This window comes from Geotrypetes seraphini, chromosome 9, assembly GCF_902459505.1.
Source record: "Geotrypetes seraphini chromosome 9, aGeoSer1.1, whole genome shotgun sequence".
Classification (NCBI taxonomy): Eukaryota; Metazoa; Chordata; class Amphibia; order Gymnophiona; family Dermophiidae; genus Geotrypetes; species Geotrypetes seraphini.
Genome location: NC_047092.1, coordinates 18,348,629 through 18,371,058, shown reverse-complemented (window position 1 = coordinate 18,371,058; position 22,430 = coordinate 18,348,629). Strand labels below are relative to the sequence as shown.

General features: G+C 43.3%; 1 protein-coding gene and 1 non-coding gene across 2 annotated transcripts in view; both read right to left on the bottom strand.

Moving 5' to 3' along the window:
- Positions 1-22,430, bottom strand: part of SND1 (staphylococcal nuclease and tudor domain containing 1) — a 1,352,488-nt gene that overhangs the window by 74,544 nt on the left and 1,255,514 nt on the right. The window contains exon 20 of the mRNA XM_033959404.1: positions 15,744-15,813. Coding sequence (XP_033815295.1) covers positions 15,744-15,813 — 70 coding nt within the window. The remainder of the gene's footprint in view (positions 1-15,743; positions 15,814-22,430) is intronic.
- Positions 1,561-1,729, bottom strand: LOC117367326. Its single transcript, XR_004540745.1, has one exon. It is a non-coding gene; the product is annotated as a U1 spliceosomal RNA (small nuclear RNA).

The following is a 22,430-nucleotide window of genomic DNA, read 5'->3' as shown; positions in this document are numbered from 1 at the left end:
TACCGCGTGCTGTAGCACGCGCTAATCTTGTGCGTGTGCTAAAAATGCTAGCGCACCTTAGTAAAAGGAGCCCTTAATCTGGAGCAGGAAAAAGAAGCAGGCACAAAAAAAGAAAAGACAACCCAAAAATCGATTTGTCGTTCCTTTCAGTTGTAATCATATGCAAGATCGTGAAAACACAATCTTAAGAGACTCGGAAAAATTAAAATGCAGATATTAGACGTAATATTTTGATCCAGCTAAAAGCAAACTTTTTGTCATTTCCCCGTTTCGGTACCGTCGTCTCTCGTGTTGAATCCTGTCAAAAGAAATACGTCGTGTGCGTGCCATGTATTACCTGCAAGCAGCAGCAGGTAAAATGACATTTTATTTGCATTCTGCAGTACTGAAAGAATTGCCATCACTAATCCTAAATGGCTTTCTCCGTGTCGGCCCAGCGTACAACACCACCCGATATAAAACAATGATCGTGGCAGAAAAATTAAATTGCTTTGCCACTGCTCACACCTTGTCCTTTCTCAGCTCCGATTCCTGGAAGTCCCTGGGCCTTTGACTCCTTCTCCAGTGAGTCACTGTGTCACTTTCCCTTGCGACGTGCCGATACACCTTCCCACCAACGGTTCTTCAGGGAGTAAATATCAAGTGGAAGCAACAGGGCTGTCTCCTAATTGTTCTGAAGGAGGAGAAAAGCTAAGACTTTAGCCACTAATCACCCATCTGTGCCAGAACCCACAGGGCACGTGAAGCAACATTTAGCAACTGCTGCATTCCAGGAAAGGCTCCTGCGACTCCTCTGCACACCCTTTCCAGTCAGGGAGAAAGCCGGGCAGAATGCCAGACCTCCCTCGGCATACATACTGTGATCGGCATTGCCCAGGAGCTTCTGGATAAAGTGTCTGTCCAGAAGCCCAATGTCCTCCCATGCTTATCTGTTTTGATGCTGCACCTTGGGAGGTGAGTCTTTGCTGTGCATTGCCTTGGGACCAGTTCTGAATTAATAATAATTATAACAGTTTATATACCGCAGGACCGTGAAGTTCTATGCGGTTTACAAAGATTAAAAGATGGTGCAAACTGATTGAACTTAACAGAGGTGAAAGATAGTGGTTAACAGCTCAAGGGAACAGTTATTGAAGAGAAAGAGTTGTACGGGTCAGCTGTCCAGATACTTCAGGAACAGATATGTTTTTAGGCGTTTCCTGAATTCCCCATAAGAAGTAGGCGTAAGCAATTGTTCTAGATCTTTACCCCATAATGTGAGAAAAGGTGTTGATGGTGTCATTTGAGATTACATCCTCTAACTGGGGGGGACACGAAGTTTAAATGTGAGCTTCTCTTAAGTCTGTTGGCATCTCAAGTCATTCAAGGCCCCTGCCACATCACAGTTATCATTTCTGAAGTTACACTTCAGATGATGGGTTGCTGTTCTTTGCCAGGCCTGATCAGTATACCAGAACTACCATATATATTTGAATATAAACCGAAATTTATAGGCCAAGCAAATAGGGGTCTTGGTTTAAATTCATGTACTCCCTGGCTCTGTACCACCCCTTTTTTTCCCAGGGGAAAGCGCAAATGCAGTCCCCTTCTACTAGAAATTATGCAGTCGACTTTCCCCACATTTGGGGAAATCACTGGGGTCAACCCACCCGAAGTGCAACGGATGAGCCTCACCATGGGAGAACCACCTTCCTGATCATGGTATCTTCAAGCCCTGCCAGGTCTACACTTTGGGCTCCTTTTACAAAGCTGCGCTAGCAGTTTAAGCTAAATTGACGCACACGCTAAATGCTAACGCCAGCATCGAGCTGGCGTTAGTTCTAGCCACGTAGGGCGGGTTTAGCGCATGCTAAAATTCTGCGTGTGCTAAAAACGCTATCGTAGCTTGGTAAAAGTAGCCCTTTATGAAGAGGACCACAGACCATTTTAGTAGGGTGGACCAACTCCATCCCGTTTATAACTTTTTGAAGATGTGGTCTTCAGAATAGCACACAATACTCTAAACAAGGGTTCACCAGATGATTTACAATTTACACAGAGGCACTATCACCTTTGTTTTCCTGTTGGCCGTTTCCCTCCCTGTGCACTCAAGAATCCTTCTTGCTTTTGATGTTGCATTTTTGATGGTTCAATTATATCTGCTTGGCCACCTTAAGGTAATCAGATACGATCACCCCCCCAATGTCCCACTCTTCTTTCACGCACAGAAATACTTTATCCCCTATAATGTACCATTCTGTTGTATTTTTGTAGCCCAAATGCATGACCCTGCAATTTTTTGCATTAAATCTCAGCTGCCAAATTCCAGACCATTCTTTAAGCTTTGCAAGAGCTCTCCACGTTATCCACCCTATTACAAAGAGGCAAACCTTTAATTACTTTTCCGTACTTATAAGGTAACTAAAAAGCTTGTAAAAAGGATGTCAGAGCATGAAATTATATTTTGCTAATATCATCTCATGCCTTTATAAAACAAAGTAAAAAATGAATTAAATTGTGTACTTCAGAAGAATACTTCTTAGGAGGTGTGGTGAAATGGTTAGAGCTACAGCCTCGGCACCCTGAGGTTGTGGGTTTGAATCCCGCATTGCTCCTTATGACCCTGAGCAAGTCACTTAATCTCCCCATTGCCCCAGGTACATTAGATAGAGTGGGAGCCCTCCAGGACAGTTAGGGAAAAATGCTTGAGTACCTGAATAATTTGTAATCCGCATAGAATTGTAGGATATACGGGCATATAAATTATAAAGTCTTTAAGCCTGTTACATTAACAGGTGCCATAATAGATGTGTGTGTCTCTTTCTTTCTCTCTCTCCTTGGTCGCTTTCTGTCTCTCTCTTTCCTCGGCTGTCCACTACCGCCCCTTGCCTGCTCCCCCTGTCCAGCAGTAGCCCTTCTCCCTTCCTTTTACCTCCCCCCCCGTGTCCAGCAGCACCCCTTCCCTGCTCCCCCTGTCCAGCAGCAGCCCTTCTCCCTTCGTTTAACCTCGCCCCTGTCTAGCAGCACCTCTTCCCTGCTCTCCCTGTCCAGCAGTAGGCCTTCTCCCTTCCTTTTACCTCCCCCCTGTCCAGCAGCACCTCTTCCCCGATCCTCCTGTCCAGCAGTAGGCCTTCTCCTTTCCCTGCTCCCCCTTGTCCAGCATCTGCTAGCCCAGGCAGCCTCGGGGCTTTTGTCAGGCCGGCCCACCTCGCATTATCGAAGTGGGCCGGCCTAGCAAATGCCCCGCACGCGGCTGCTGCGCTTGCTGGTCCGGGGGTGAGAAGAGGCGTCCCGGCAGCGCAGGAGTCAAACCGCCACCGCCGCTCAAATCACCGCATGCGCCTGAAATCGAATTCGGCACGGAGGCACACATCACGCTGTCAGGGAACACGGAGTTGTAAGTGCGCATGCGCGCTTAGGGTTTTATTATAGAGGATATAAAGGTCTAAACACCATCTATGAAGGAAGCTAAAGGATAAGTAATTAAGATAAAAGTTCCGTTTATTTCTTTCACCTGACATTTAGGTAGCTGTCAAAACATTCTCATAATATATCAGATGATTAAAAGACATATAGCCCTGTTTATGATGAACAAGAAAGGGAGCAGCATCCTTTAGTAATGCTGTCTTGGTATTTCATGTTTCAGCCAACATTTGTAACCTGCTAATACTTCTTCCATATTTTAATGTCCTAAGCCGAACTGGGGAATACCAGTAAAGGTCAAGAACAGACAAAGCTCCGTCCTTTATCCTCTACTAGAGAATGACACGGGACAAATTTTTCACCACCCCGTCCCATTCCTGCAAGCTCCGTCCTAGGGCTCCTTTTACTAAGGTGAGCTAGCGTTTGTGGCGCACGCAGGAAATTACCGCGCACTACGCTTCTAGAATTAACGCAAGGTCTAGCGTGCGCTATTCCACGTGTTAAAGCCCTAGCGCACCTTAGTATTGACCCGCTCTCCCTCTCCCTCCCCCCTCCCTATTCCACCTGAACTTACAGCACTGTTATAAATATAATCTGTTATCTTCATCTTATCGTAACTTTACGTTGCTATTTATCCCCAACAGGTCCTGTCGGACATTACCTACTAAAATGTACATATTACATTTTCGCTCAGCAAATTGTATTTCTATACTATTGCCTCCTGAGGTCTCTGATCTCTGTATTTCCTCTGAATATCTACTTATTGTATTTCGCTGAATGTCCAACACTCTTGATTGTAAACTGCCTAGAAGTCGCAAGATTGTGGCGGTATAGAAGAATAAAGTTATTATTATTATTATTAGTAGTAGTAGTAGTAAAAGGAACCCCTAATCTAATCTAATCTTTGGTTTATATACCGGGTCATCTCCCAGTGGAGCTCAACTCAGTTCACATATACAGTGGTGCCTCGCATAACGGCCGCCTCGCACAGCGAACGCTGCGCACAACGAACTTTATGTCTTGATTCGTACAACGGACTTCGTTTCACACAACGAAGTCGCCCGAGCTGCATCCTTCCGGGGTTCCTGCGGGGTTGGATCGCAGCGGGGTTGGTCGAGCCGCGAGGGTAGTCTCCTTCTCCTTACCTGCCCTGTCGCAGCACACAGCCGAACGGAAATCTTCCCGATGTCAGCGCTGACGTCGGAGGGAGGGCTTAAGCAAAGCCCTCCCTTCCTCCGACGTCAGCGCTGACATCAGGAAGACTTCCGGTCGGCTGTGTGCGGCTGCGGCAGGGCAGGTAGGAAGAAGGCAATGGCGAACGAAAGAGGGGGGAGGGGGCGGTCCGCCCCGAAGAATGTGCACAGCTGGTCAGGTCCCCCGATCGACCGACAACAGGCCCGGCCGACAAACCTCCCTGCCCTGTAGCCGCGAATCTAAATTACCTCTTACAGCAGCTTCAATAATCCAGCTGCTGTAAGAAGATAATTTAGATTCGCGGCTACAGGACAGGGAGATTTGTCCGACCGGGCCTGTTCTGTTGTCGGTCGGGTGCAAAAGCGCCACAAAGGTGGAGGCAGGGAGGGAGGAAAGGTGGAGTGGAGAAGAAAAGACGCTTAAGGGGGGAGAAGGCCGCTGAAAGCACATGTTGGAGCAGGGGATGAGAGGGAGGGAGAGAAGGGGAAATATTGGACAAGGGCAGAAGGGATGCTAAATCATAGGGTGACAGGCAGAGAGAACAACAGGAAAAAGAGTGGAAGCAATCTTGAACCCTGAGGGTGAGGGCAGAGAGAGGTGGTGAGATGATTGATCATGGGGAGAGGGACAAAAGGGAATAGAGATGGGATAGGAAGATAGTGGAAGTAAAAGGACAGGGAGATGTATGTTTTTAGATGTATCTAAATAAAAATAATAACAAAAAATTTATCTTTTTTATGTCATCTTAGCATATTTTATGCTACAGAACGAATTATTTTTTTTAACATGTATTGTTATGGGAAAACGCGTTTCACATAACGAACTTTTCGCATAACAAACTTGCTCCTGGAACCAATTAAGTTCGTTGTGTGAGGCACCACTGTAATTAAGACTAGAGTACATAGCAGAAAACATAAGAGAAGGAAGAACTAATTCAAAACTAAAGTACATAAGAAAAATAACTATAATATTATCATTTCGTTGAGGCTGTAGTTAAACCATTTAAAAATTGCAAGAACAACAAAATTTTCAGGAATTTGCGAAATAATTGCAGCTTTCCTAAAAGCCTAATGGAGTCGGGAAGTTCATTCCAGATCTCTACAAACTGGAAAACAAAAAATCGACTGAGCTTCCCAACAGATTTAATTCCCTTAAAGGAAGGGAAGGCTAACTTATATCTTTGTGTGTTTCTCAAATGGCAAAGTCTAAGGGGACAAAAGGATCAAATATTCCATAGAGAAGCTTGAAGATTATGCACGCGCATTTAAACTGGATTCTAAAGCGAACTGGGAGCCAGTGAAGCTTTATCAACAAAGGGGAAACATGATCATACTTTCGTTTCCCAAAAATGAGCTTAGCTGCAGTAGCCTCAAACACTTTAAAATCATAAGTGTTTGAGGCTTCTGTGGTTAAGGCAGAGCTTACAGGAATGGGGAAAGGACAAGGACAATACTCGCGGGGACAGGACGTGGAAATTGAGTTCCTGCGGGGACAGGGAAAAATTTGTCCCCGTATCATTCTCCATCCTCTACGACACTGGTTTTCAAACCTGCCCAGGGGTCAACCAACCAGTCAAGTTTTCAAGGTATTTGTATATAGGTAGCAATTCTATATGTAGGCACCTTATTCTAGGTAAATTGATGCCAAGCAATAAGTGTATTCAATATTACTCCCTGGTGGCCCAGATTCTGTTATAAAATACTAATATATAGGTGCTTACAGTTTTGTTTTACCGAGAAAATTATTTTACGGATTGTATCGTAAACTATCTGGCGGATGGATGGAGTTGCCAGAAGATTTTGCTGTGACGATCAACGAACCCTAGAAGTTGTTTTGAGGCTTGCTTTAAATTTGGGACACAAAATATATATAAGATCTCTAAAACAAAATCTAAAGTGAACTTTAACTTTAGATATAGAACTTCTAAATCACATCATGTGAGAATTAACTATGCACTCAGAATTGTGTAATCAAGCCAAGGACCAACGTCCCTATAGCTAGACCCACCATCTGGTCATTGTGTATGAATGTTTGTTTTTTTTTATATAAATTACTGAAACTCTTTAATTTTTTAAACTCTGCTTTTATGTAAACCGCTTAGGATTTGTTTTATTTATTTATTCTTTCGATTTCTATCCCGTTCTGGGAGCTTTGACATTCACAATAGATTACAGGACAAAGGCATTTGTAGAAGATAGGGGGGAGTAAAACGTAAATGAAGGAAGGGAGGGTTTTAACGGTATTTCGAACCGTAAAACTTGAGACTAGAGAATTCAGAAAACAGGGTCTCAGACAGGGGGGCGATATATTCAAATGAGGCTGTATTGTGCATACTACGATAGATATGAACCTCGCTCCCAAGTTAAGGCATATGGAATACACTCTCAGTCTCTCAAATTTATTGCAACGCTTGCCATGTATTTACATCATGTCAGAGAGAGTTTACTTTTAGAGTTCATTAGCTGTAACATGTAAACAGCAAATTATCCAGGTGTGCTTGAAAATAATGGAGTTCCCAATAGATTCAGAAATACTTGTCATCTTTCTGCCACATCTTCATGGTATTTAAGGATCTTTCCCCTCTACCCAATTCACAGAACAATTGCTTGGAACCGACATTGCTGTAATCAATGTTATTCTGATATTTTTCTCCTTTACTACAATGTCTAGTTTTCCTGCATTATAACCACTTCAGGAATGAAAAATCAGGCTGTAATGACAGAATAAAGCTAGTGGCTAGATGCTTTTCAGGCTGCAAGTATTGTAATTACTAGAAGATCCACTGGAAAAATAAGCACTTATGTAGCTGGGTCTCTAGCAGGCTATGCAGAAGACTCAGGAAGCTGAACTGGAGTAATGACTACGCTAGGTTTGCTGGTTATTCAGATTATTACAGATCATGGAGATAAAAATAAAAGATTCATTGTTATTTTCCTCTCATCCCTGTAACCACAAAGAAATCCAAGGAAGCAAACAAATATGATGTCCTAGATAATAAGAAATCTGGCTGCTAGCTGAGAAGTATCTTTGGCACTGCTGACAGAATAGTTGGGCAGACTGGCAATTATATTCTTTTCTGTCATGATCTATTACAGATGTGCACATGTGCATTAAGGCATTTTAAAGAGTGTGCACAATCAGATTAACCACATTAATACTTTTTAATGTGTAAGAATCAGCCTTACACATTTTATTGAAATGAATGTAAAACCTTGGTTTGCGAGCATAATTCGTTCCAGAAGCATGCTCAGAATCCAAAACGCCCGTGTATCAAAGCAAATTTCTCCATTGGAAATAATGGAAACTCAAGATGATTCGTTCCACAACCCAAAAACTTTCATACAAAATATTACCGTTATTTTCACGCATATAACGCGCACGTTATACACAATTTTACAAACTGTGCATAACCATGCGCGTTATACAACTTTTTTTTTACATAGTTCCCCCTCCGACGTCCGATTCACCCCGCAGGACCATTCGCACCCCCGCCCCGAAGGACTGCTCGCATGCACTCGCACCCCCACCCCGAAGGACCGCTCGCTCCCCCACAGCCTCCCGACCCCCCCCATCATGGAGAAGCTCCTACCGTTGTCCTGCTGCTTCCTCTGCCGGCGGTCCCGGCCCTTCTGTGAGCCCTGCGTCTGTGCTACTTCCTCTTCCGGCGGTCCCGCCCTTTCTCTGGGCGTGCGAGCGGTCTTTCGGGGTGAGGGTGCGAGCGGTCCTGCGGGGGGATGAATCGGACATCGGGGGGGGGGGGGCATCAGGCTTTCAGGGTGGGGACAGGACTTCAAGGGGGAGAGGAGAGTCGGGGCGGCCAGAGGAGAGTCGGGGCGGCGAAAGGAGAGTCGGGGCGGGCAGAGGAGAGTCGGGTCGAGCGAAAGGAGAGTCGGGGTGGCCAGAGGAGAGTCGGGGCGGGCGAAAGGAGAGTCGGGCAGCGACAGGAGAGTCGGGGCGGCATGCGCGGTATACGGGTGTGCACGGTATATAAAAATTTATTTACATAAATTACAGTTTCCTGCGCGCTATACCCGTGTGCGCGTTTTACACGGGTGCACGGTATATGAGTGAAAATACGGTATACGTACTTGTATTGCAAGACCTCGCTCATTTAGAAGTCACTTCACTCCTGCAGCGTCAGAGAGAGCAGAACCATCGGCTCAGTTGTGATGTGTGTATACTGTATGTACTTGTATTGCAAGACATTGCTTGTATATCAAGTTAAAATTTAATCAAGGAAGAGAGGGACTTCTGACAGGGTTGGTACATGGGGTAGGGGAGCAAATAGATGGGATGGAGTGGACTTCAAAGGAAGAAAAGCAGCGAAATTGAGGTGGGAAAAGGGGCTGGAATCTACACGAGGGTGAAAGTAGCAGCCTACCACCTCCACGAAAAAACAGGGTGAGCTGTATGGGAGAAAAGGTAGCTTCCATGAACAGCTGAAGTAGAGTCATCAGGGCAGATCCAGGTCTCGGTTAGTGTGAGCAGATGGAGAGTTTGAGAGATGATGATGTTGTGGACGTAGGCAAGCTTACTGGAGAGAGAGCGGACATTCCACAGAGCACTTGAGAAGGCAGGGAAGGGGTGGGAGGAGGAGAGGAACAGAAATAATATTGGTGACATTGCAGTGTGAACCGCATGAGTAAGGTGGGAGTTGGTTTGGAGGACCAGGATTGGGGCTGATATCCCCAACAGAGAGCAAGAGGAGGAGCAAGAACATATGGGTGAGAATGGGGGAAGCATGTGTGGGGGGGGGAGAGGGAGGGAGGGTGGCCTGCTGCGCCGCAAGCAAGGAGAGTGAGGATGGCTGAATGAGAGGGAGAAAGTGTTGAATCTTTAGAGCTGTAAAGAGGGTAGTGGAGAAAAGGGAGGGTGAAGTAATGGATTCAAAAAGTGGGTGGTGTGGTGTTGAGGAGTTCCGCTGCTTGTGGTGACGGGAAAGATTGGGGAAAGTCAGTATCAGCAGGAGGAGATATTCCAATACAAGGGCCATAGTGGTGGAAGGAGAGAGGGGAACACTGGGAGGAAACTGGCTGTGGGCTAGTCTTAAGAGCATAAGATTGAGGAGACACATAGTAAGGGAATTTTCCAGGAAGGGTCACGTGCAAAAGGTATGGCTATATCAGTGTCATGGGAAGGCAGCAGGGTTTAGATATGGGTAAAAATAAGTCTGCCCGAAAGAAAAGGCATTATCTCGGCCAGCGCAGTTGTTTTTAACCACCTCTGTCACATGATCACTTAAGTTCCGAGCCCAGGAAGGGGAGGAAACCAATTCAGCTTTGGTGAGGCTTTTCAGAAAGGGAAAAATCAGTATAGTTTGCCGTTCCTGTGCTTCCAGGTGGATTTCCTGGGTCACCAGGCCGCTCAGTGGTATAAATTAATATCTGGATTTTTGAATAAGAAACCAAAAACTGGTCTTCGTGACATTTGGAGCATTGAGATAAAGCAACAGATTACTGCATCTCAATGGCTACGTATTTGGACTTGGGGGATGAAATGTACGGTGTCGGCATCTATGAGATAACAATGTTTTTTCTTATTACATAGAACTGTTTGGACCCCAGTTCGTTTACATAAAGTAGATAGTTCCAAATCTAATAGATGCTGGCACTGGCATCTCGATCCTGGGATGTTGGATCATTTGTTATACTATTGTCCCTTGATACTGAAATTTTGGAGATGTATTTGGGATCAAGTTAATAATTTACTGGAGAATCCGGTGGAACTATCATATGATACCATTTTATTTGGTACATCAATGAGAGCGAAGAGTCAGTTATCTGTGAGAAGTAACAAACTTCTCTTTATATTGACAGGGGTCGCCATCCAGCTTATTTTAAAAAAATTGGGATAGACTAAATTACACATTTTGGTGGGAATCTCTTTGCTATATTTTTAAAATGGAGCTGTTAATGGCCATTCAGCAGGGAAATTACAAAAAATTTATGGATGTTTGGGAACCGTTAACTAAACACTGTAAAGACTGATCTCTTTAGATGTCCCTTTAAACATACACATCCAGGATGGAAGGGTGGGGGAGGGGGGTACATTTTGGAATTGGTTTAAGAGGTATATATTAATTGTTTTTGAAGGTATCTATTTGTGGATTAATAGGTGGAAGGATGGGGGGGAATAATTTTCCTTTTTTTTTTTTTAAATAAATTTTTGTAAGTTTAATGTGCTTTATTTTAATATTCTATGTAAATGTATTATTTTTGTGCACTTCTGTAGTTTAAAAATTGAATAAAGAAATTAAAAAAAAAAAAAGGAAAAAGGCTTTCGTATCAAATTATAGTAGAGGAGAGAGAGAGAAAGCCCAGCACTCGGGACGTCAAATGTCTCCGGCAGTATTCAAATCCATGCTCAAAGCTCACTTCTTTGAAGCAGCTTTCAATTCCTAAGTCCAACCCATCTGTCTTGCGTTCCCCTCTGTAATTTCCCATCTGATCACTGAATAGATGCACCTTTTTGTCCAGTTTGTCTGTCATAACTAGATTGTAAGCTCGTTTGAGCAAGGACCTTCTAATTCCATGTTTGATGTACAGTGCTGTGTACGCCTAGTAGCTCTACAGAAATGATAAGTAGTAAGAGTAGCTACGCAGTTTATTAAGTTAGTCTAAATAAAGGGTATTGTCTTATTGTTTTAAGTTTATTAACCTTTTTTGCTGCACAGTTTAATGCAGGAAACCCCAGACTGGATGGTTTAAAATAAGATTACTCATGGAACTTACAGCATTAAATATACATTTGGAAATCATTCTAGACGCTGCTCTGCTTTGCTGCTCACGTTTCCTCTCTGGTAGTTTTTAAGCACAACAGGGCTGCTGGAAGAACATAAGAGAGCTGAGATCTTTAAAGGACACGAGTGCATGCAGTTTGATGCATCTTCTACTGCCAGTCTCAGTTTATAGTAACATAGTAGATGACGGCAGATAAAGGCCCGAATGGTCCATCCAGTCTGCCCAACCTGATTCAATTTAAATTTTTTCTTCTTAGCTATTTCTGGGCAAGAATCCAAAGCTCTACCCAGTACTGTGCTTGGGTTCCAACTGCCGAAATCTCTGTTAAGACTTACTCTAGCCCATCTACACCCTCTCAGCCATTGAAGCCCTCCCCAGCCCATCCTCCCCCAAACGGCCATATACAGACACAAACCGTGCAAGTCTGCCCAGTACTGGCCTTAGTTCAATATTTACTATTATTTTCTAATTCTAGAACCTCTGTGTTCATCCCACACTTCTTTGAATTCAGTCACCATTTTCCTCTCCACCACCTCTCTCTCTTTCTCTCTTTTTCTCTCTTTCTTTGTCTTTCTCTCTCTCTCTCTTTGTCTATTTTTTTCTCTCTCTCATAGTAACATATAGTAGATGACGGCAGATAAAGACCCGAATGGTCCATCCAGTCTGCCCAACCTGATTCAATTTAAATTTTTTCTCATAGAAGCAAAAGGTCATTTTAGGTCAAATCAAAATTAAGCTTCAGCTTGAGAAGGGGGCACTAGTTGCTCTAGTGACTTGACTCTTTATGCATTTTTCAATCAGATCCTTTATACCCAATTTTTTTGGGGGGGATTGGTCTTCTTAAGGATTAATATGGAAGTTAAGGTGTTTCTTGGAATGAGTGCTGTCCCAGGAATTGGGGTGCAAGGTCGACAAGTTACATGATGCTGGGTATATACAATTCTATTATCAGGACATGACCACAGTGCTGACTCCGCCCCCTTATGGCCCATGAAGGCCAGCATCTGTACAGAAGTCTAAATGGCATTTTGTTATCACAGTAATAGAGGCAAAACAAAGAAATCAGAATTTAGATGCTTCTGTGTAACATTAGGCTGGCTTTACCCATCTAGCTAGAGAAAACCTAACCAATTGCAGGGAAATCTCCAACATACAAGGTACTATTCACCAGATACAGTGATTACTGACGCATAATAACCTTGTAGACAGTGAATCGGGTTGCAAGATATCAGAAGTTCAATGAATGCAATCTTAAGCTACCCTATTATCAAAAACTCCATTGGATGACCCTGGAGGCGCAAATTCTATTTAAGTTCTCTTGTCTGTGTTATAAATCAATATTTGGTCTGCCCCCACTTCCCTAGTTTCCCAATTTAACCTGGCAAATTCTATTAGGCCCACACGAAGAACACATCTGTTCACCTGTCCGACAATAAAGGCCTGCCAATACGAAAGATTCCTGGCCAGAACCCTGGCCTTCCAGGCAGCCAAATGGAACGATTGGCTGACTAACATCATCACGCACTCCTCAACCTACCTCAATTTTAGAAAATTGGTAAAAATGAGTTTGTTCGATCGATTTGTAAACTAAGATCTTCTACAGCTCTGCTAATTCAACCAGTAACCTTAAGAACTATATAGCTTTCCACTTCTTCCATTATGTAAGACTGTATTGATGACTTTGAATTGTGACCTCTTCGCTGATTGTCCAGCGCTTCTTGTTGTAAACCGCCTCGAACTATCATGGCTTTGGCGGTATATAAGAATAAAATTATTATTATTATCTTCCCTGGTACAGATCCAAAGGATGATATAAAGCAGTGGTCTCAAACTTGCGGCCCGGAGGCCACATGCGGCCCGCCAGGAACTATTTTGAGGCCCTCAGTATGTTTATCATAATCAGAAAAGTAAAATAAAACCGTTTCTTGATCATATGTCTCTTTAGCTATAAATGACAATATTATTATTAAGACTTAGCCAAAAGGAAAGATTTATAAACTATAAAAGAGTTTTACCTCATGCAAAACTGTCATTTCTTTAATAAGACATTACCTATTTTTTCTGAGGCCCTCCAAGTACCGACAAATCCAAAATGTGGCCCTGCAAAGGGTTTGAGTTTGAGACCACTGATATAAAGCAACAAAACTGGCTTCATGAAACCAAACATTGCATCTCCTGGTGGCATCTCCTGGCAGTGCTGTGTGAAACGTGTGGCTTCGGCTTCCTAGATCAGCTGGGAACACTATAGAAATGGGGAGGGGGCAGATTCGCTGCCATCACTGAATGACACCACTTAATGGCCAGCTAGAGGATGCACTAAATTCCAGAGAAGAGGGGTTTACTAAAAATTGATAGAGAACTGCAGTTCTTTTGAACCTTCTCCTTCTTTGGGTTTTCAGCTCATTTTGAGCAGCTTCTACTATTGGGCCATGGCGCTGTCAGCCTTAACACAAAAACAAAGTGGAATTGTCCCAATCAGAATGGTGAGCACTATAAAAGTGTCCTTCAACTCATCTGATGAATGCAAATGCCTTTGTAGAGGGGGTGTGCAACTTTGTGTTTTACATGATTTTCTTATACACCTGTTGAAGACTCGTAAGGTATGTTGTATACACATTGTAATCTATTTTATTTTATTTTTTTATAACAGTTTTTTATAAGCCTAATGCAGTATATATAAATTATCCCTTTTGCTCCAAATTTGCATATTTACGGACAGCTTGTTAGCAATAACATTTAAAACTTTTTATATTATATTTTTATATAGTGTTGGTAGCCCTATATCTTACTCCTGCATATGTTTTTATGTCATTAATAATTTTTTAATTCTCTAGATGTTAGGTGTTTTAATATGAATTGCATATATTTATTGGGTTGTGAAGGTTGTTCATTGTAATCGCTTTGCATCTGTTGTGATAGTATACAATATATAGGACACTGATGTATGTATTAGCTTTTGTGATTATTTTAGATTTGTTTATTTTGGTTTTAATGAATTTAGATGTCCATTTTTAAGCATTTGTGATTATTCTTTGCTGTTTGTTTATTTATATCATATTTCATGGGCAATGTTCTGGGCTTCATCATTGATTCTACATTGTCCTTCAACGACCACCTCAATTCCTTGGTAAAAAAATGCTTTTTCAGCCTTCACATGCTGAGGAAAGTCAGATCCTGCTTTCATCAAAATCACTTTACCGTCCTTGTCCAATCCATCATACTTTCCAGATTGGACTATTGCAACTCTATTTACTTAAGCCTAACTAAGAAAAACCTCCACAGACTCCAGCGGATACAGAATGCTGCGGCCAAGCTCATCTTCGTAAAAAATAAATTTGACCACGTCTCTCCGCTTCTGTCCAAGCTCCACTGGCTTCCGATAATCGCCAGGGTCCACTTTAAATGCGCCTGCCTAGCTTTCAAAATCCTACACGGCATCCTCCCTCCCTGTATCCCTCTTTCTTGGAACTCTTCTAACCCTAATACCACCAGATCCACCCACAAATTAAAACTATCCTTCCCCTCATTAAGAGGCATTTCCCATACAGGAAAACTAGGGACCTCCCTCCCCTTCAGAATCACCGAACTCTGGAACAAACTTTCCTCCCCTCTTCGGAACCTGAGCTCTCTCCAACTTTTCCACAAACATCTGAAGACCTGGCTATTCTCAAAAATCTGATACTTATTCCTTCTCTGGCACTCTAAGCCCTCTAAAAACCCTTCATACTTGGACCTCTAACCTTTCTAACCTTTTCTATCCCATCTCCTGTAATCCGTGCAGAGCTCTACGAATGTGGAGATGATGCGGTATACAAACCTAAGGTTTAGTTTAGTTTAGTTTATACATAATGTGTATGTTTTTAACATATATATCCATGTATGTATTTGTAGACTCCTGAGGCAGACCGGTTGGGCCGAAACATGTGCATGTCGGGTCGTTGACTCTTTGGATATATACACAAGATTTTGAACCAATAAAGGCATTTGCATTCATCAGATGAGTTGACGGACACTTTTTTAGTGCTCACCATTCTGATTGGGAAAATTCCACTTTGTTTTTGTGTTTTGGACCTGCTGTCAGCCTCAATCCATTTACATTTTCTAAGACAATAATTTCTCCAACCTGCCTTGGCAGCTGCAAAGGCAATCAAGGTCTTCCAGACACCCACAACACGATGCAGGAGATGAACACACAGGTATGTGCAAATCTAATATATGGGAACTTTTCTTTGACACGTTCATTGTAGCTATCAGGAAACCACAACTTGCTATGAAGCGAAGTCCTCACAGTGGCACTCTAAATTATTCCACAAAGCCCATTATGCAGTTTTGAAGGTGGCAAGAAAAACGATTTCCACCCACCAATACCTTGTGTATAAATAAATGACCCAAGAGAGCCATACTTACGTTGCCATAATCTACATAGAAAACATGAACCTTGGCAGGGGATTCTACCTTCTCCACTCGAGCTCTATACCTGTTGGGAGAACACAGTGGTGTAATATCACACAGTATAAAGATCTTCTGCCTGCTCTGGACACCCCCCGCATATCCTGCTCTCAGAAATCCTTGGAACCATTCTGGTTTGTGCAGCAAAAAGATGATTAACCTAGTCTTGAACATTTCCCTTAAAATAGCTCTCAACTTAGACCAGGGGTGTCAAAGTCCCTCCTCGAGGGCCACAATCCAGTCGGGTTTTCGGGATTTCCCCAATGAATATGCATGAGATCTAGTTGCATGCACTGCTTTCATTGTATGCAAATAGATCTCATGCATATTCATTGGGGAAATCCTGAAAACCCGACTGGATTGTGGCCCTCGAGGAGGGACTTTGACACCCCTGATTTAGACCAATTGCTAATGTCTTCAGAACTCCATTAACCCCATTATACTGACCAGGCGAGTATGGAAAAAAATGTTGGTTCCCCTTTGAATCATTTCTGGATCTATTGGCCAATTTTTGGACATTTTATCATTGATTTTTGAAAATATGTGTAAAGTTTGATTAATTCATGGAAATAAACTTTACACACATTAATTTTAAGGTTTTATGTTCATAAAGTTGATTAAGATTTTATTATTTTTATGTGTAAAAATTTGCAAAACAAAACTGGAAACTGAATGCATTATTTCTACTATACAACAAGCTCTTTTTTTTTCTTGAGTACATAAGAACATAAGAACTGCCATCTCCGGATCAGACCCATGGTCCATCTAGTCCGGCGATCCGCACACGCGGAGGCCCTATCAGGTATATACCTGATGTAGTTTTAGTCACCCATACATATTAGGGGGTGCTGAAACGTTCTCAACCCAACCAAGAAGAGAATGACTTGGATATGGTTCAATCAATGATCTGAAACAATGTCAAAACAGAGAATTTCGATTCTGCAAATTGACACTTAATAAAATAAGATAACACTGTTTTCAGCTACAATGGCAAAATAACACTCAGAATTTAGGAAAGTTGGTTGGTTGCTGAGAACTTTTCAGCACCCCCTCATACTTATTTGGGTTCCTGCCAGATACTTCGAACCTGGATTGGGCTAGATGGACCATTGGTCTGACCCAGTATGGCCATGCTTATGTTCTTATATGAACCAAGTATAGGACAATCAAGCCATTGTGATATCACCGAAGAGGTTGGATCTTATTGGTGGAATGAGGCATTATGACATCACAATCTCAGCTCTGGAATGCTGCTATGAGGGTGTGCTGAAAAATTCTCAGCCCAACCAAGAAGAGAATGACGTGGATATGGTGCCATCAAAGATCTGAAACAATGTCAAAACAGAGAATTTTGTCTCTGCAAACTGGTACTTAAGGAAATAAGATGACACTCTTTTCAGCTACAATGGGAAAACAGCACTCAGAATTTAGGAAAGTTGGTTGGCTGGGCTGAGAACTTTTCAGCACCCTCTTGTACACAAAAACATAGAACAGATAAAGTTTAGGCAATTGCAGTCGGCCCAATTTCTGAAGGGAACATGAAGTAACACCTCCCAGCCTTATTTGTGTAGTTTTTCAATGACATTCTCTATGTGCGGGTTAACGTTGTCGTGAAGAATGAGTGGCCCAGCCAAGAGCAACTGAGGTCGGGTTTTATGCATTTTTGTGCACATTTTTTTCAAAAAAATCATGATAATACACTGCTGTGACACTTCTGCCACATGGAACTTTGTCTGTGATGATGATGCCTTCATGATCATAAGCAAAAATCATCATTTGTTTGACTTTTGATTGAGCTCATCAAAATTTTTGTGGTCGTTGGGAAGATGGAGCTCTCCACTCGTCATTGAAAAACTACGTGAATACGGCTGGGAGGTGTTTCCTCATGCTCCCTACAGTCCAGACATGATTCCAGCCTTTGACCATTTTCCAAAGCTGAAACAACCTATGCGTGGACATCGTTTTGCATCTCTGAAAGAGCTTTCTTCCGCCGGTACCTGAGCCATTCGGCAATTGAACAAAATGGTGCCATGGACAGAATAATGAAGCTTCCCGGAGACTATATTAGAGGATTGTAAAGAAATACTTGAAAAAAAGTAAAGCATGCAAATGAAAACAAATAGTGTGCCTTATTTATGAAATGACCCTCATATTATGAATAATCAGAGGTTGTGAAGAAATGAAGCCGTCAGTAATCTAAAGACCCTGATGACGTTGAAAGGCGAAATGCAGAACTGTGTTGGGCTTAACTGTTCAGTTTGATCAAGTTGGATATAATATGGTGAAGAGCTAACAACGGAATGAAAAGACAAGAAAAGTAAAAGTTTGGCAGTGACGACAAGCTCTTAGGGCTTGCAGTATTTCATACTGTGAATGGACTTTTAAGCTGTGGGATAAATAGGGTAGATTGGGAAGGCTTCATGTGTATTATGATTGTGTGAAAGATGTTTAAATATCTGGTGCAATAAAAATGATTTAATTAATGATTTAATAAATACATAACGGTTTAAGGGTGTAGCTCTTTTTGTATTGAATTCATGTAAAAAAGAGATTTAATGAATAATTAGGGGGGAAAAAAACAGTACAGAAAAGGGTAGCAAAAATTAAGGGAATGGATTGACTCTCATATAAAGAAATGCTTAAGAGATGAGGGAACATGACAGAGATCTATAAAGTCCTGAGTGGAGAGAAATGAGGCAAGTGTTTACTCTTTCGAACAGTACAAGGACTAAGGAACACACCATTAAGCTGCTACTTAGTAAATTTAATCTGAATACAATGGTACCTTGGTTTACGAGCATAATTCGTTCCAGAAGCATACTCGTAAACCAAAATACTGATTCTCGGAGAGAACGTGAACTCGCAGGCCTTGAGCATGCGCACGTGCTCAAGGCCAGCACAGAAGAGGAGGCCGACATGCCGGTGCTACATTAAATAAGAGGGCTCTGGGGGACTTCAGGTTGCGGTGGGGGGTGCCCGATGGCGACGGGGGGGGGGGGGGGATGCCCGATGGCGGCGGGGGGGGGGGAGGGTGTCCTATCGCGGGGCCTTCGGGGGGAGCAGCGCTGCTGGCCTCGGTGGGGGGGTGGGAACATATCACAGCGAATTTCCATTATTTCCTATGGGGAAACTCGCTTTGATAAACGAGCATTTTGGATTACGAGCATGCTCCTGGAACGGATTATGCTTGTAATCCAAGGTACCACTGTACTCGTATATCAAAGCGAGTTTCCCCATAGGAAATAATGGAAACTCGCTGTGATATGTTCCCACCCCCCTGAGGCCAGCGGCACTGCTCTATCCCCCCCCCATGAGAACTGGCATTGCTCCCCCTGAAGGCCCCCCCATGATCCGGCACCCTCCCCCCCGCGATCTGGCATCCCCCCGCCGCGATCCGTTACCCCCCTGCTGCGACCTGAAGTCCCCCGGATCCACCCGAACCCGCTTCTTACTTTCATCTGGCCTCGGCACCGGCATGTCCTGTGCATTGGTGCTGGTGCCAGAAGATCGGCCTCCTCTTCTGTGCTGGGCCTTGAGCATCTGCGCATGCTCAAGGCCTGCGAGTTCACACTCTCTCCGAGATACCGCTGTATTTGTATTGGTATTATTCATTTACATAACCATTACAACATATAACATTGACTATACAGTAGATGATGGAACAGAAAATAAATTCAGGATGACAGGTATGTGTCACGGCATATTGATCCAGTTTTTCTCATCGTGTTAATGAGTCATCAGAACAATTACGTTCTTCAAAAGTTATAGTTCCGTACTCGCCTATTCTCAAAACACTTAACCCATTCCACTCTAATGTAGCACTCAATATTGAATTGTCTTCCCAGTTAAATATTAATAGCATAGCTACTGCTAATAGGAAATCAAAGGGATAATAATTCTGTCAGGAAGGATGAGTACGTTAGTGAAGGAGATATTAATATTCATTCTAAGAAGAGCAGAATTTTTCCTCCATACATCAGTCCAAAATAACTGTAAATCTGGGCAGCAGTATGTCATATGTGAGATGATGCCTATATCATGCTTGCAAGACCAACATTGGTAATTCACTTTCTGTTACTATTACAGGTGTCCATAAGGCACGATGAAACATAGAAACGTGAAAGCAGATAAAGGCCAACTGGTCTATCCATCTGCGGCAACCACTATCTCCTGATTGGCGAAACTTAAAAACTCATTGTAGCTTGCAGATCCTATACTTCCAGACAGATTTTTATAGGACATCAGGCTGCCCGGTGGTATAAATTAATTTCTGAGTTCTTGAATAAAAAACCAAATTCTAGTCTTTGAGACATTTGGAGCATTGAGATAAAGCACGATGGCCACGAATTTGGACTTGGAGGATGAGGTGTACAGCGTCAGCATCTATCAGACAAACCTGTTTTTTCTTGTTGCATAGGATGTTTTGGACCCCAGTTCGTTTGCAAAAGTTAGACAGTTCTAAATCTAATAGATGCTGGCATTGTCATAGGGACTTTGGATCTGTTATTCTATTGTCCTTTGATATTTAATTTTTGGAAAGTCGATATGGGGTCAAATTAATGTTGTACTTGAGCCATCAATCCTATTGACTTATGAGGTCATAATATGTGGAACACTATTACATGCTATACCCAGGGCCGGATTTTCCTGTAGGCTAACTAGGCTTCAGCCTAGGGCCTCAAGATCAAGAGGGGCCTACACTCAAATTGTTAGAAAAATTAAAATTACACTATTCTAAAAACAGTGAACACTAAAACAGTGAACCGAAAATAAGGAGAAATTCTATGCTTCGGGATCGGAACCGGCTCCGGCCGCAACGGGGCGCCGACTCAGCTTCTCCCTTTCTTTTTCTCGCCTTGGGAGGAGGATCGGGGAGGGAAAGACGTTAGTCTGGAAACAGCTGGGCAAAGCCCAGCCCCGCGGGGAGAGAGGCAAAACGTGGATCCGTCAGGACAGGGCGGCCCAGACTGGCATCAGGGGGGTGGGGGGGGGGGGGTTTCAGTGGAAGGGGGATGGAAGGCAGGCAGGCTGGCATCGGAGGGGGGTGGGGGGGTTCAATGGAAGGCAGGCAGGCAGGATGGCATCAGGGGGGTGGGGTGGGGAGTTTTAGTGGAAGGGGGATGGGAGGCAGGCAGGCTGGCATCGGAGGGGGATGGGAGGCAGGCAGGCAGGCAGGCAGGATGGCATGGGGGTGTTCACAGACGCTCATAACGTTGACAGACTCTTGCGTACGCAACATACATGTCATCTATTCTAGTGTATACAAGGTGAACTCACTAGGACTAGGAGAAACACTGACAGCATGGGTTCAAGACTGGCTTAGCGGCAGGCTTCAAAGAGTAGTGGTAAACGGTATCTCCTCAAAAACGTCAAGAGTGACCAGTGGAATGCCGCAGGGCTTGGTCTTGGGCCCGATGCTATTTAATATCTTTGTAAGGGATCTGACTCAGGGACTTTGAGGCAAAATTACACTATTTGGCGACAACGCTAAACTATGCAATGTTGTGGGCAGGGCATCAGAACCTGACAGCGCAACCAGGCCCAACACTATGGAGCAAGACCTGCTTGTATTGGAACAATGGTCCAGTACTTGGCAACTAAACTTTAATGCCAAGAAATGTAAAGTATTGCACCTTGGGAGCGGAAATCCATGCAAAACATACACCTTGAACAGCAAAAACTTAACAAGAACTATTGCAAAAAGGGACTTGGGAGTTCTCATCCGGGAAGATATGAAAGCTGCTAATCAGGTGGAGAAAGCTTCAGCAAAGGCCAGATAAATGCTGGGTTGCATCAGAAGGAGCTTTATCAGCTGAAAGCCGGAAGACATGCTACCGTTATACAGATCCATGGTGAGACCTCACCTGGAGTACTGTGTCCAATTTTGGAGGCCACATTATCAAAAATTTGTGAAGAGAATGGAGTCGATACAGAGAATGGCCACTAGGATGGTCTCAGGATTTAAAGACATCCCATATGAAGAACGCCTGATCAGACTGCGCTTATATTCTCTCGAGGAGCGCAGAGAAAGGGGGGACATGATAGAAACATTTAAATAAATCATGGGTCACATCAAAGTGGAGGAGGAAATCTTTTTTCTAAAGGGTACCATGGCGACAAGAGGGCATCCACTAAAACTTAAGGGAGGAAGATTTCATGGTGACACCAGGAAATACTTCACTGAACGGGTGATTGATCGATGGAATGATCTTCCCCGCCAGGTGGTCGAGGCCAGTAGCGTGCTTGACTTCAAGAGTCGATGGGTGGGAGTACTACAGTAGGCAGGCTAGTTGGGAGGGAGGGTTCTTGAGTGGGCAGACTTGTTGGGCCGTCAGCCCTTTTCTGCCGTCATATTCTATGTTTCTATGATCTTGTGGTACACTTGGAATCTCTAGGTCCTGCCTGTCCAGTGGCTGAGAACGCATACCTGACCCAGAAATCAAATCCAGCTGCACTTTTTCACTACTGGTATCAGTATTTTGGTATATAAACACCTGTTTAGCATTCTTGGTGCAACATTTGCTCCTTCATATTTCAGGTTTATTAAGGCTTGATATCCCACCCAACAAGAGGCCTTTCAAAGCAGTTCACATCCAAATCAAACAGAAAATATAGAGGGAATACATCTGGTGCTAGGAAAGGTTC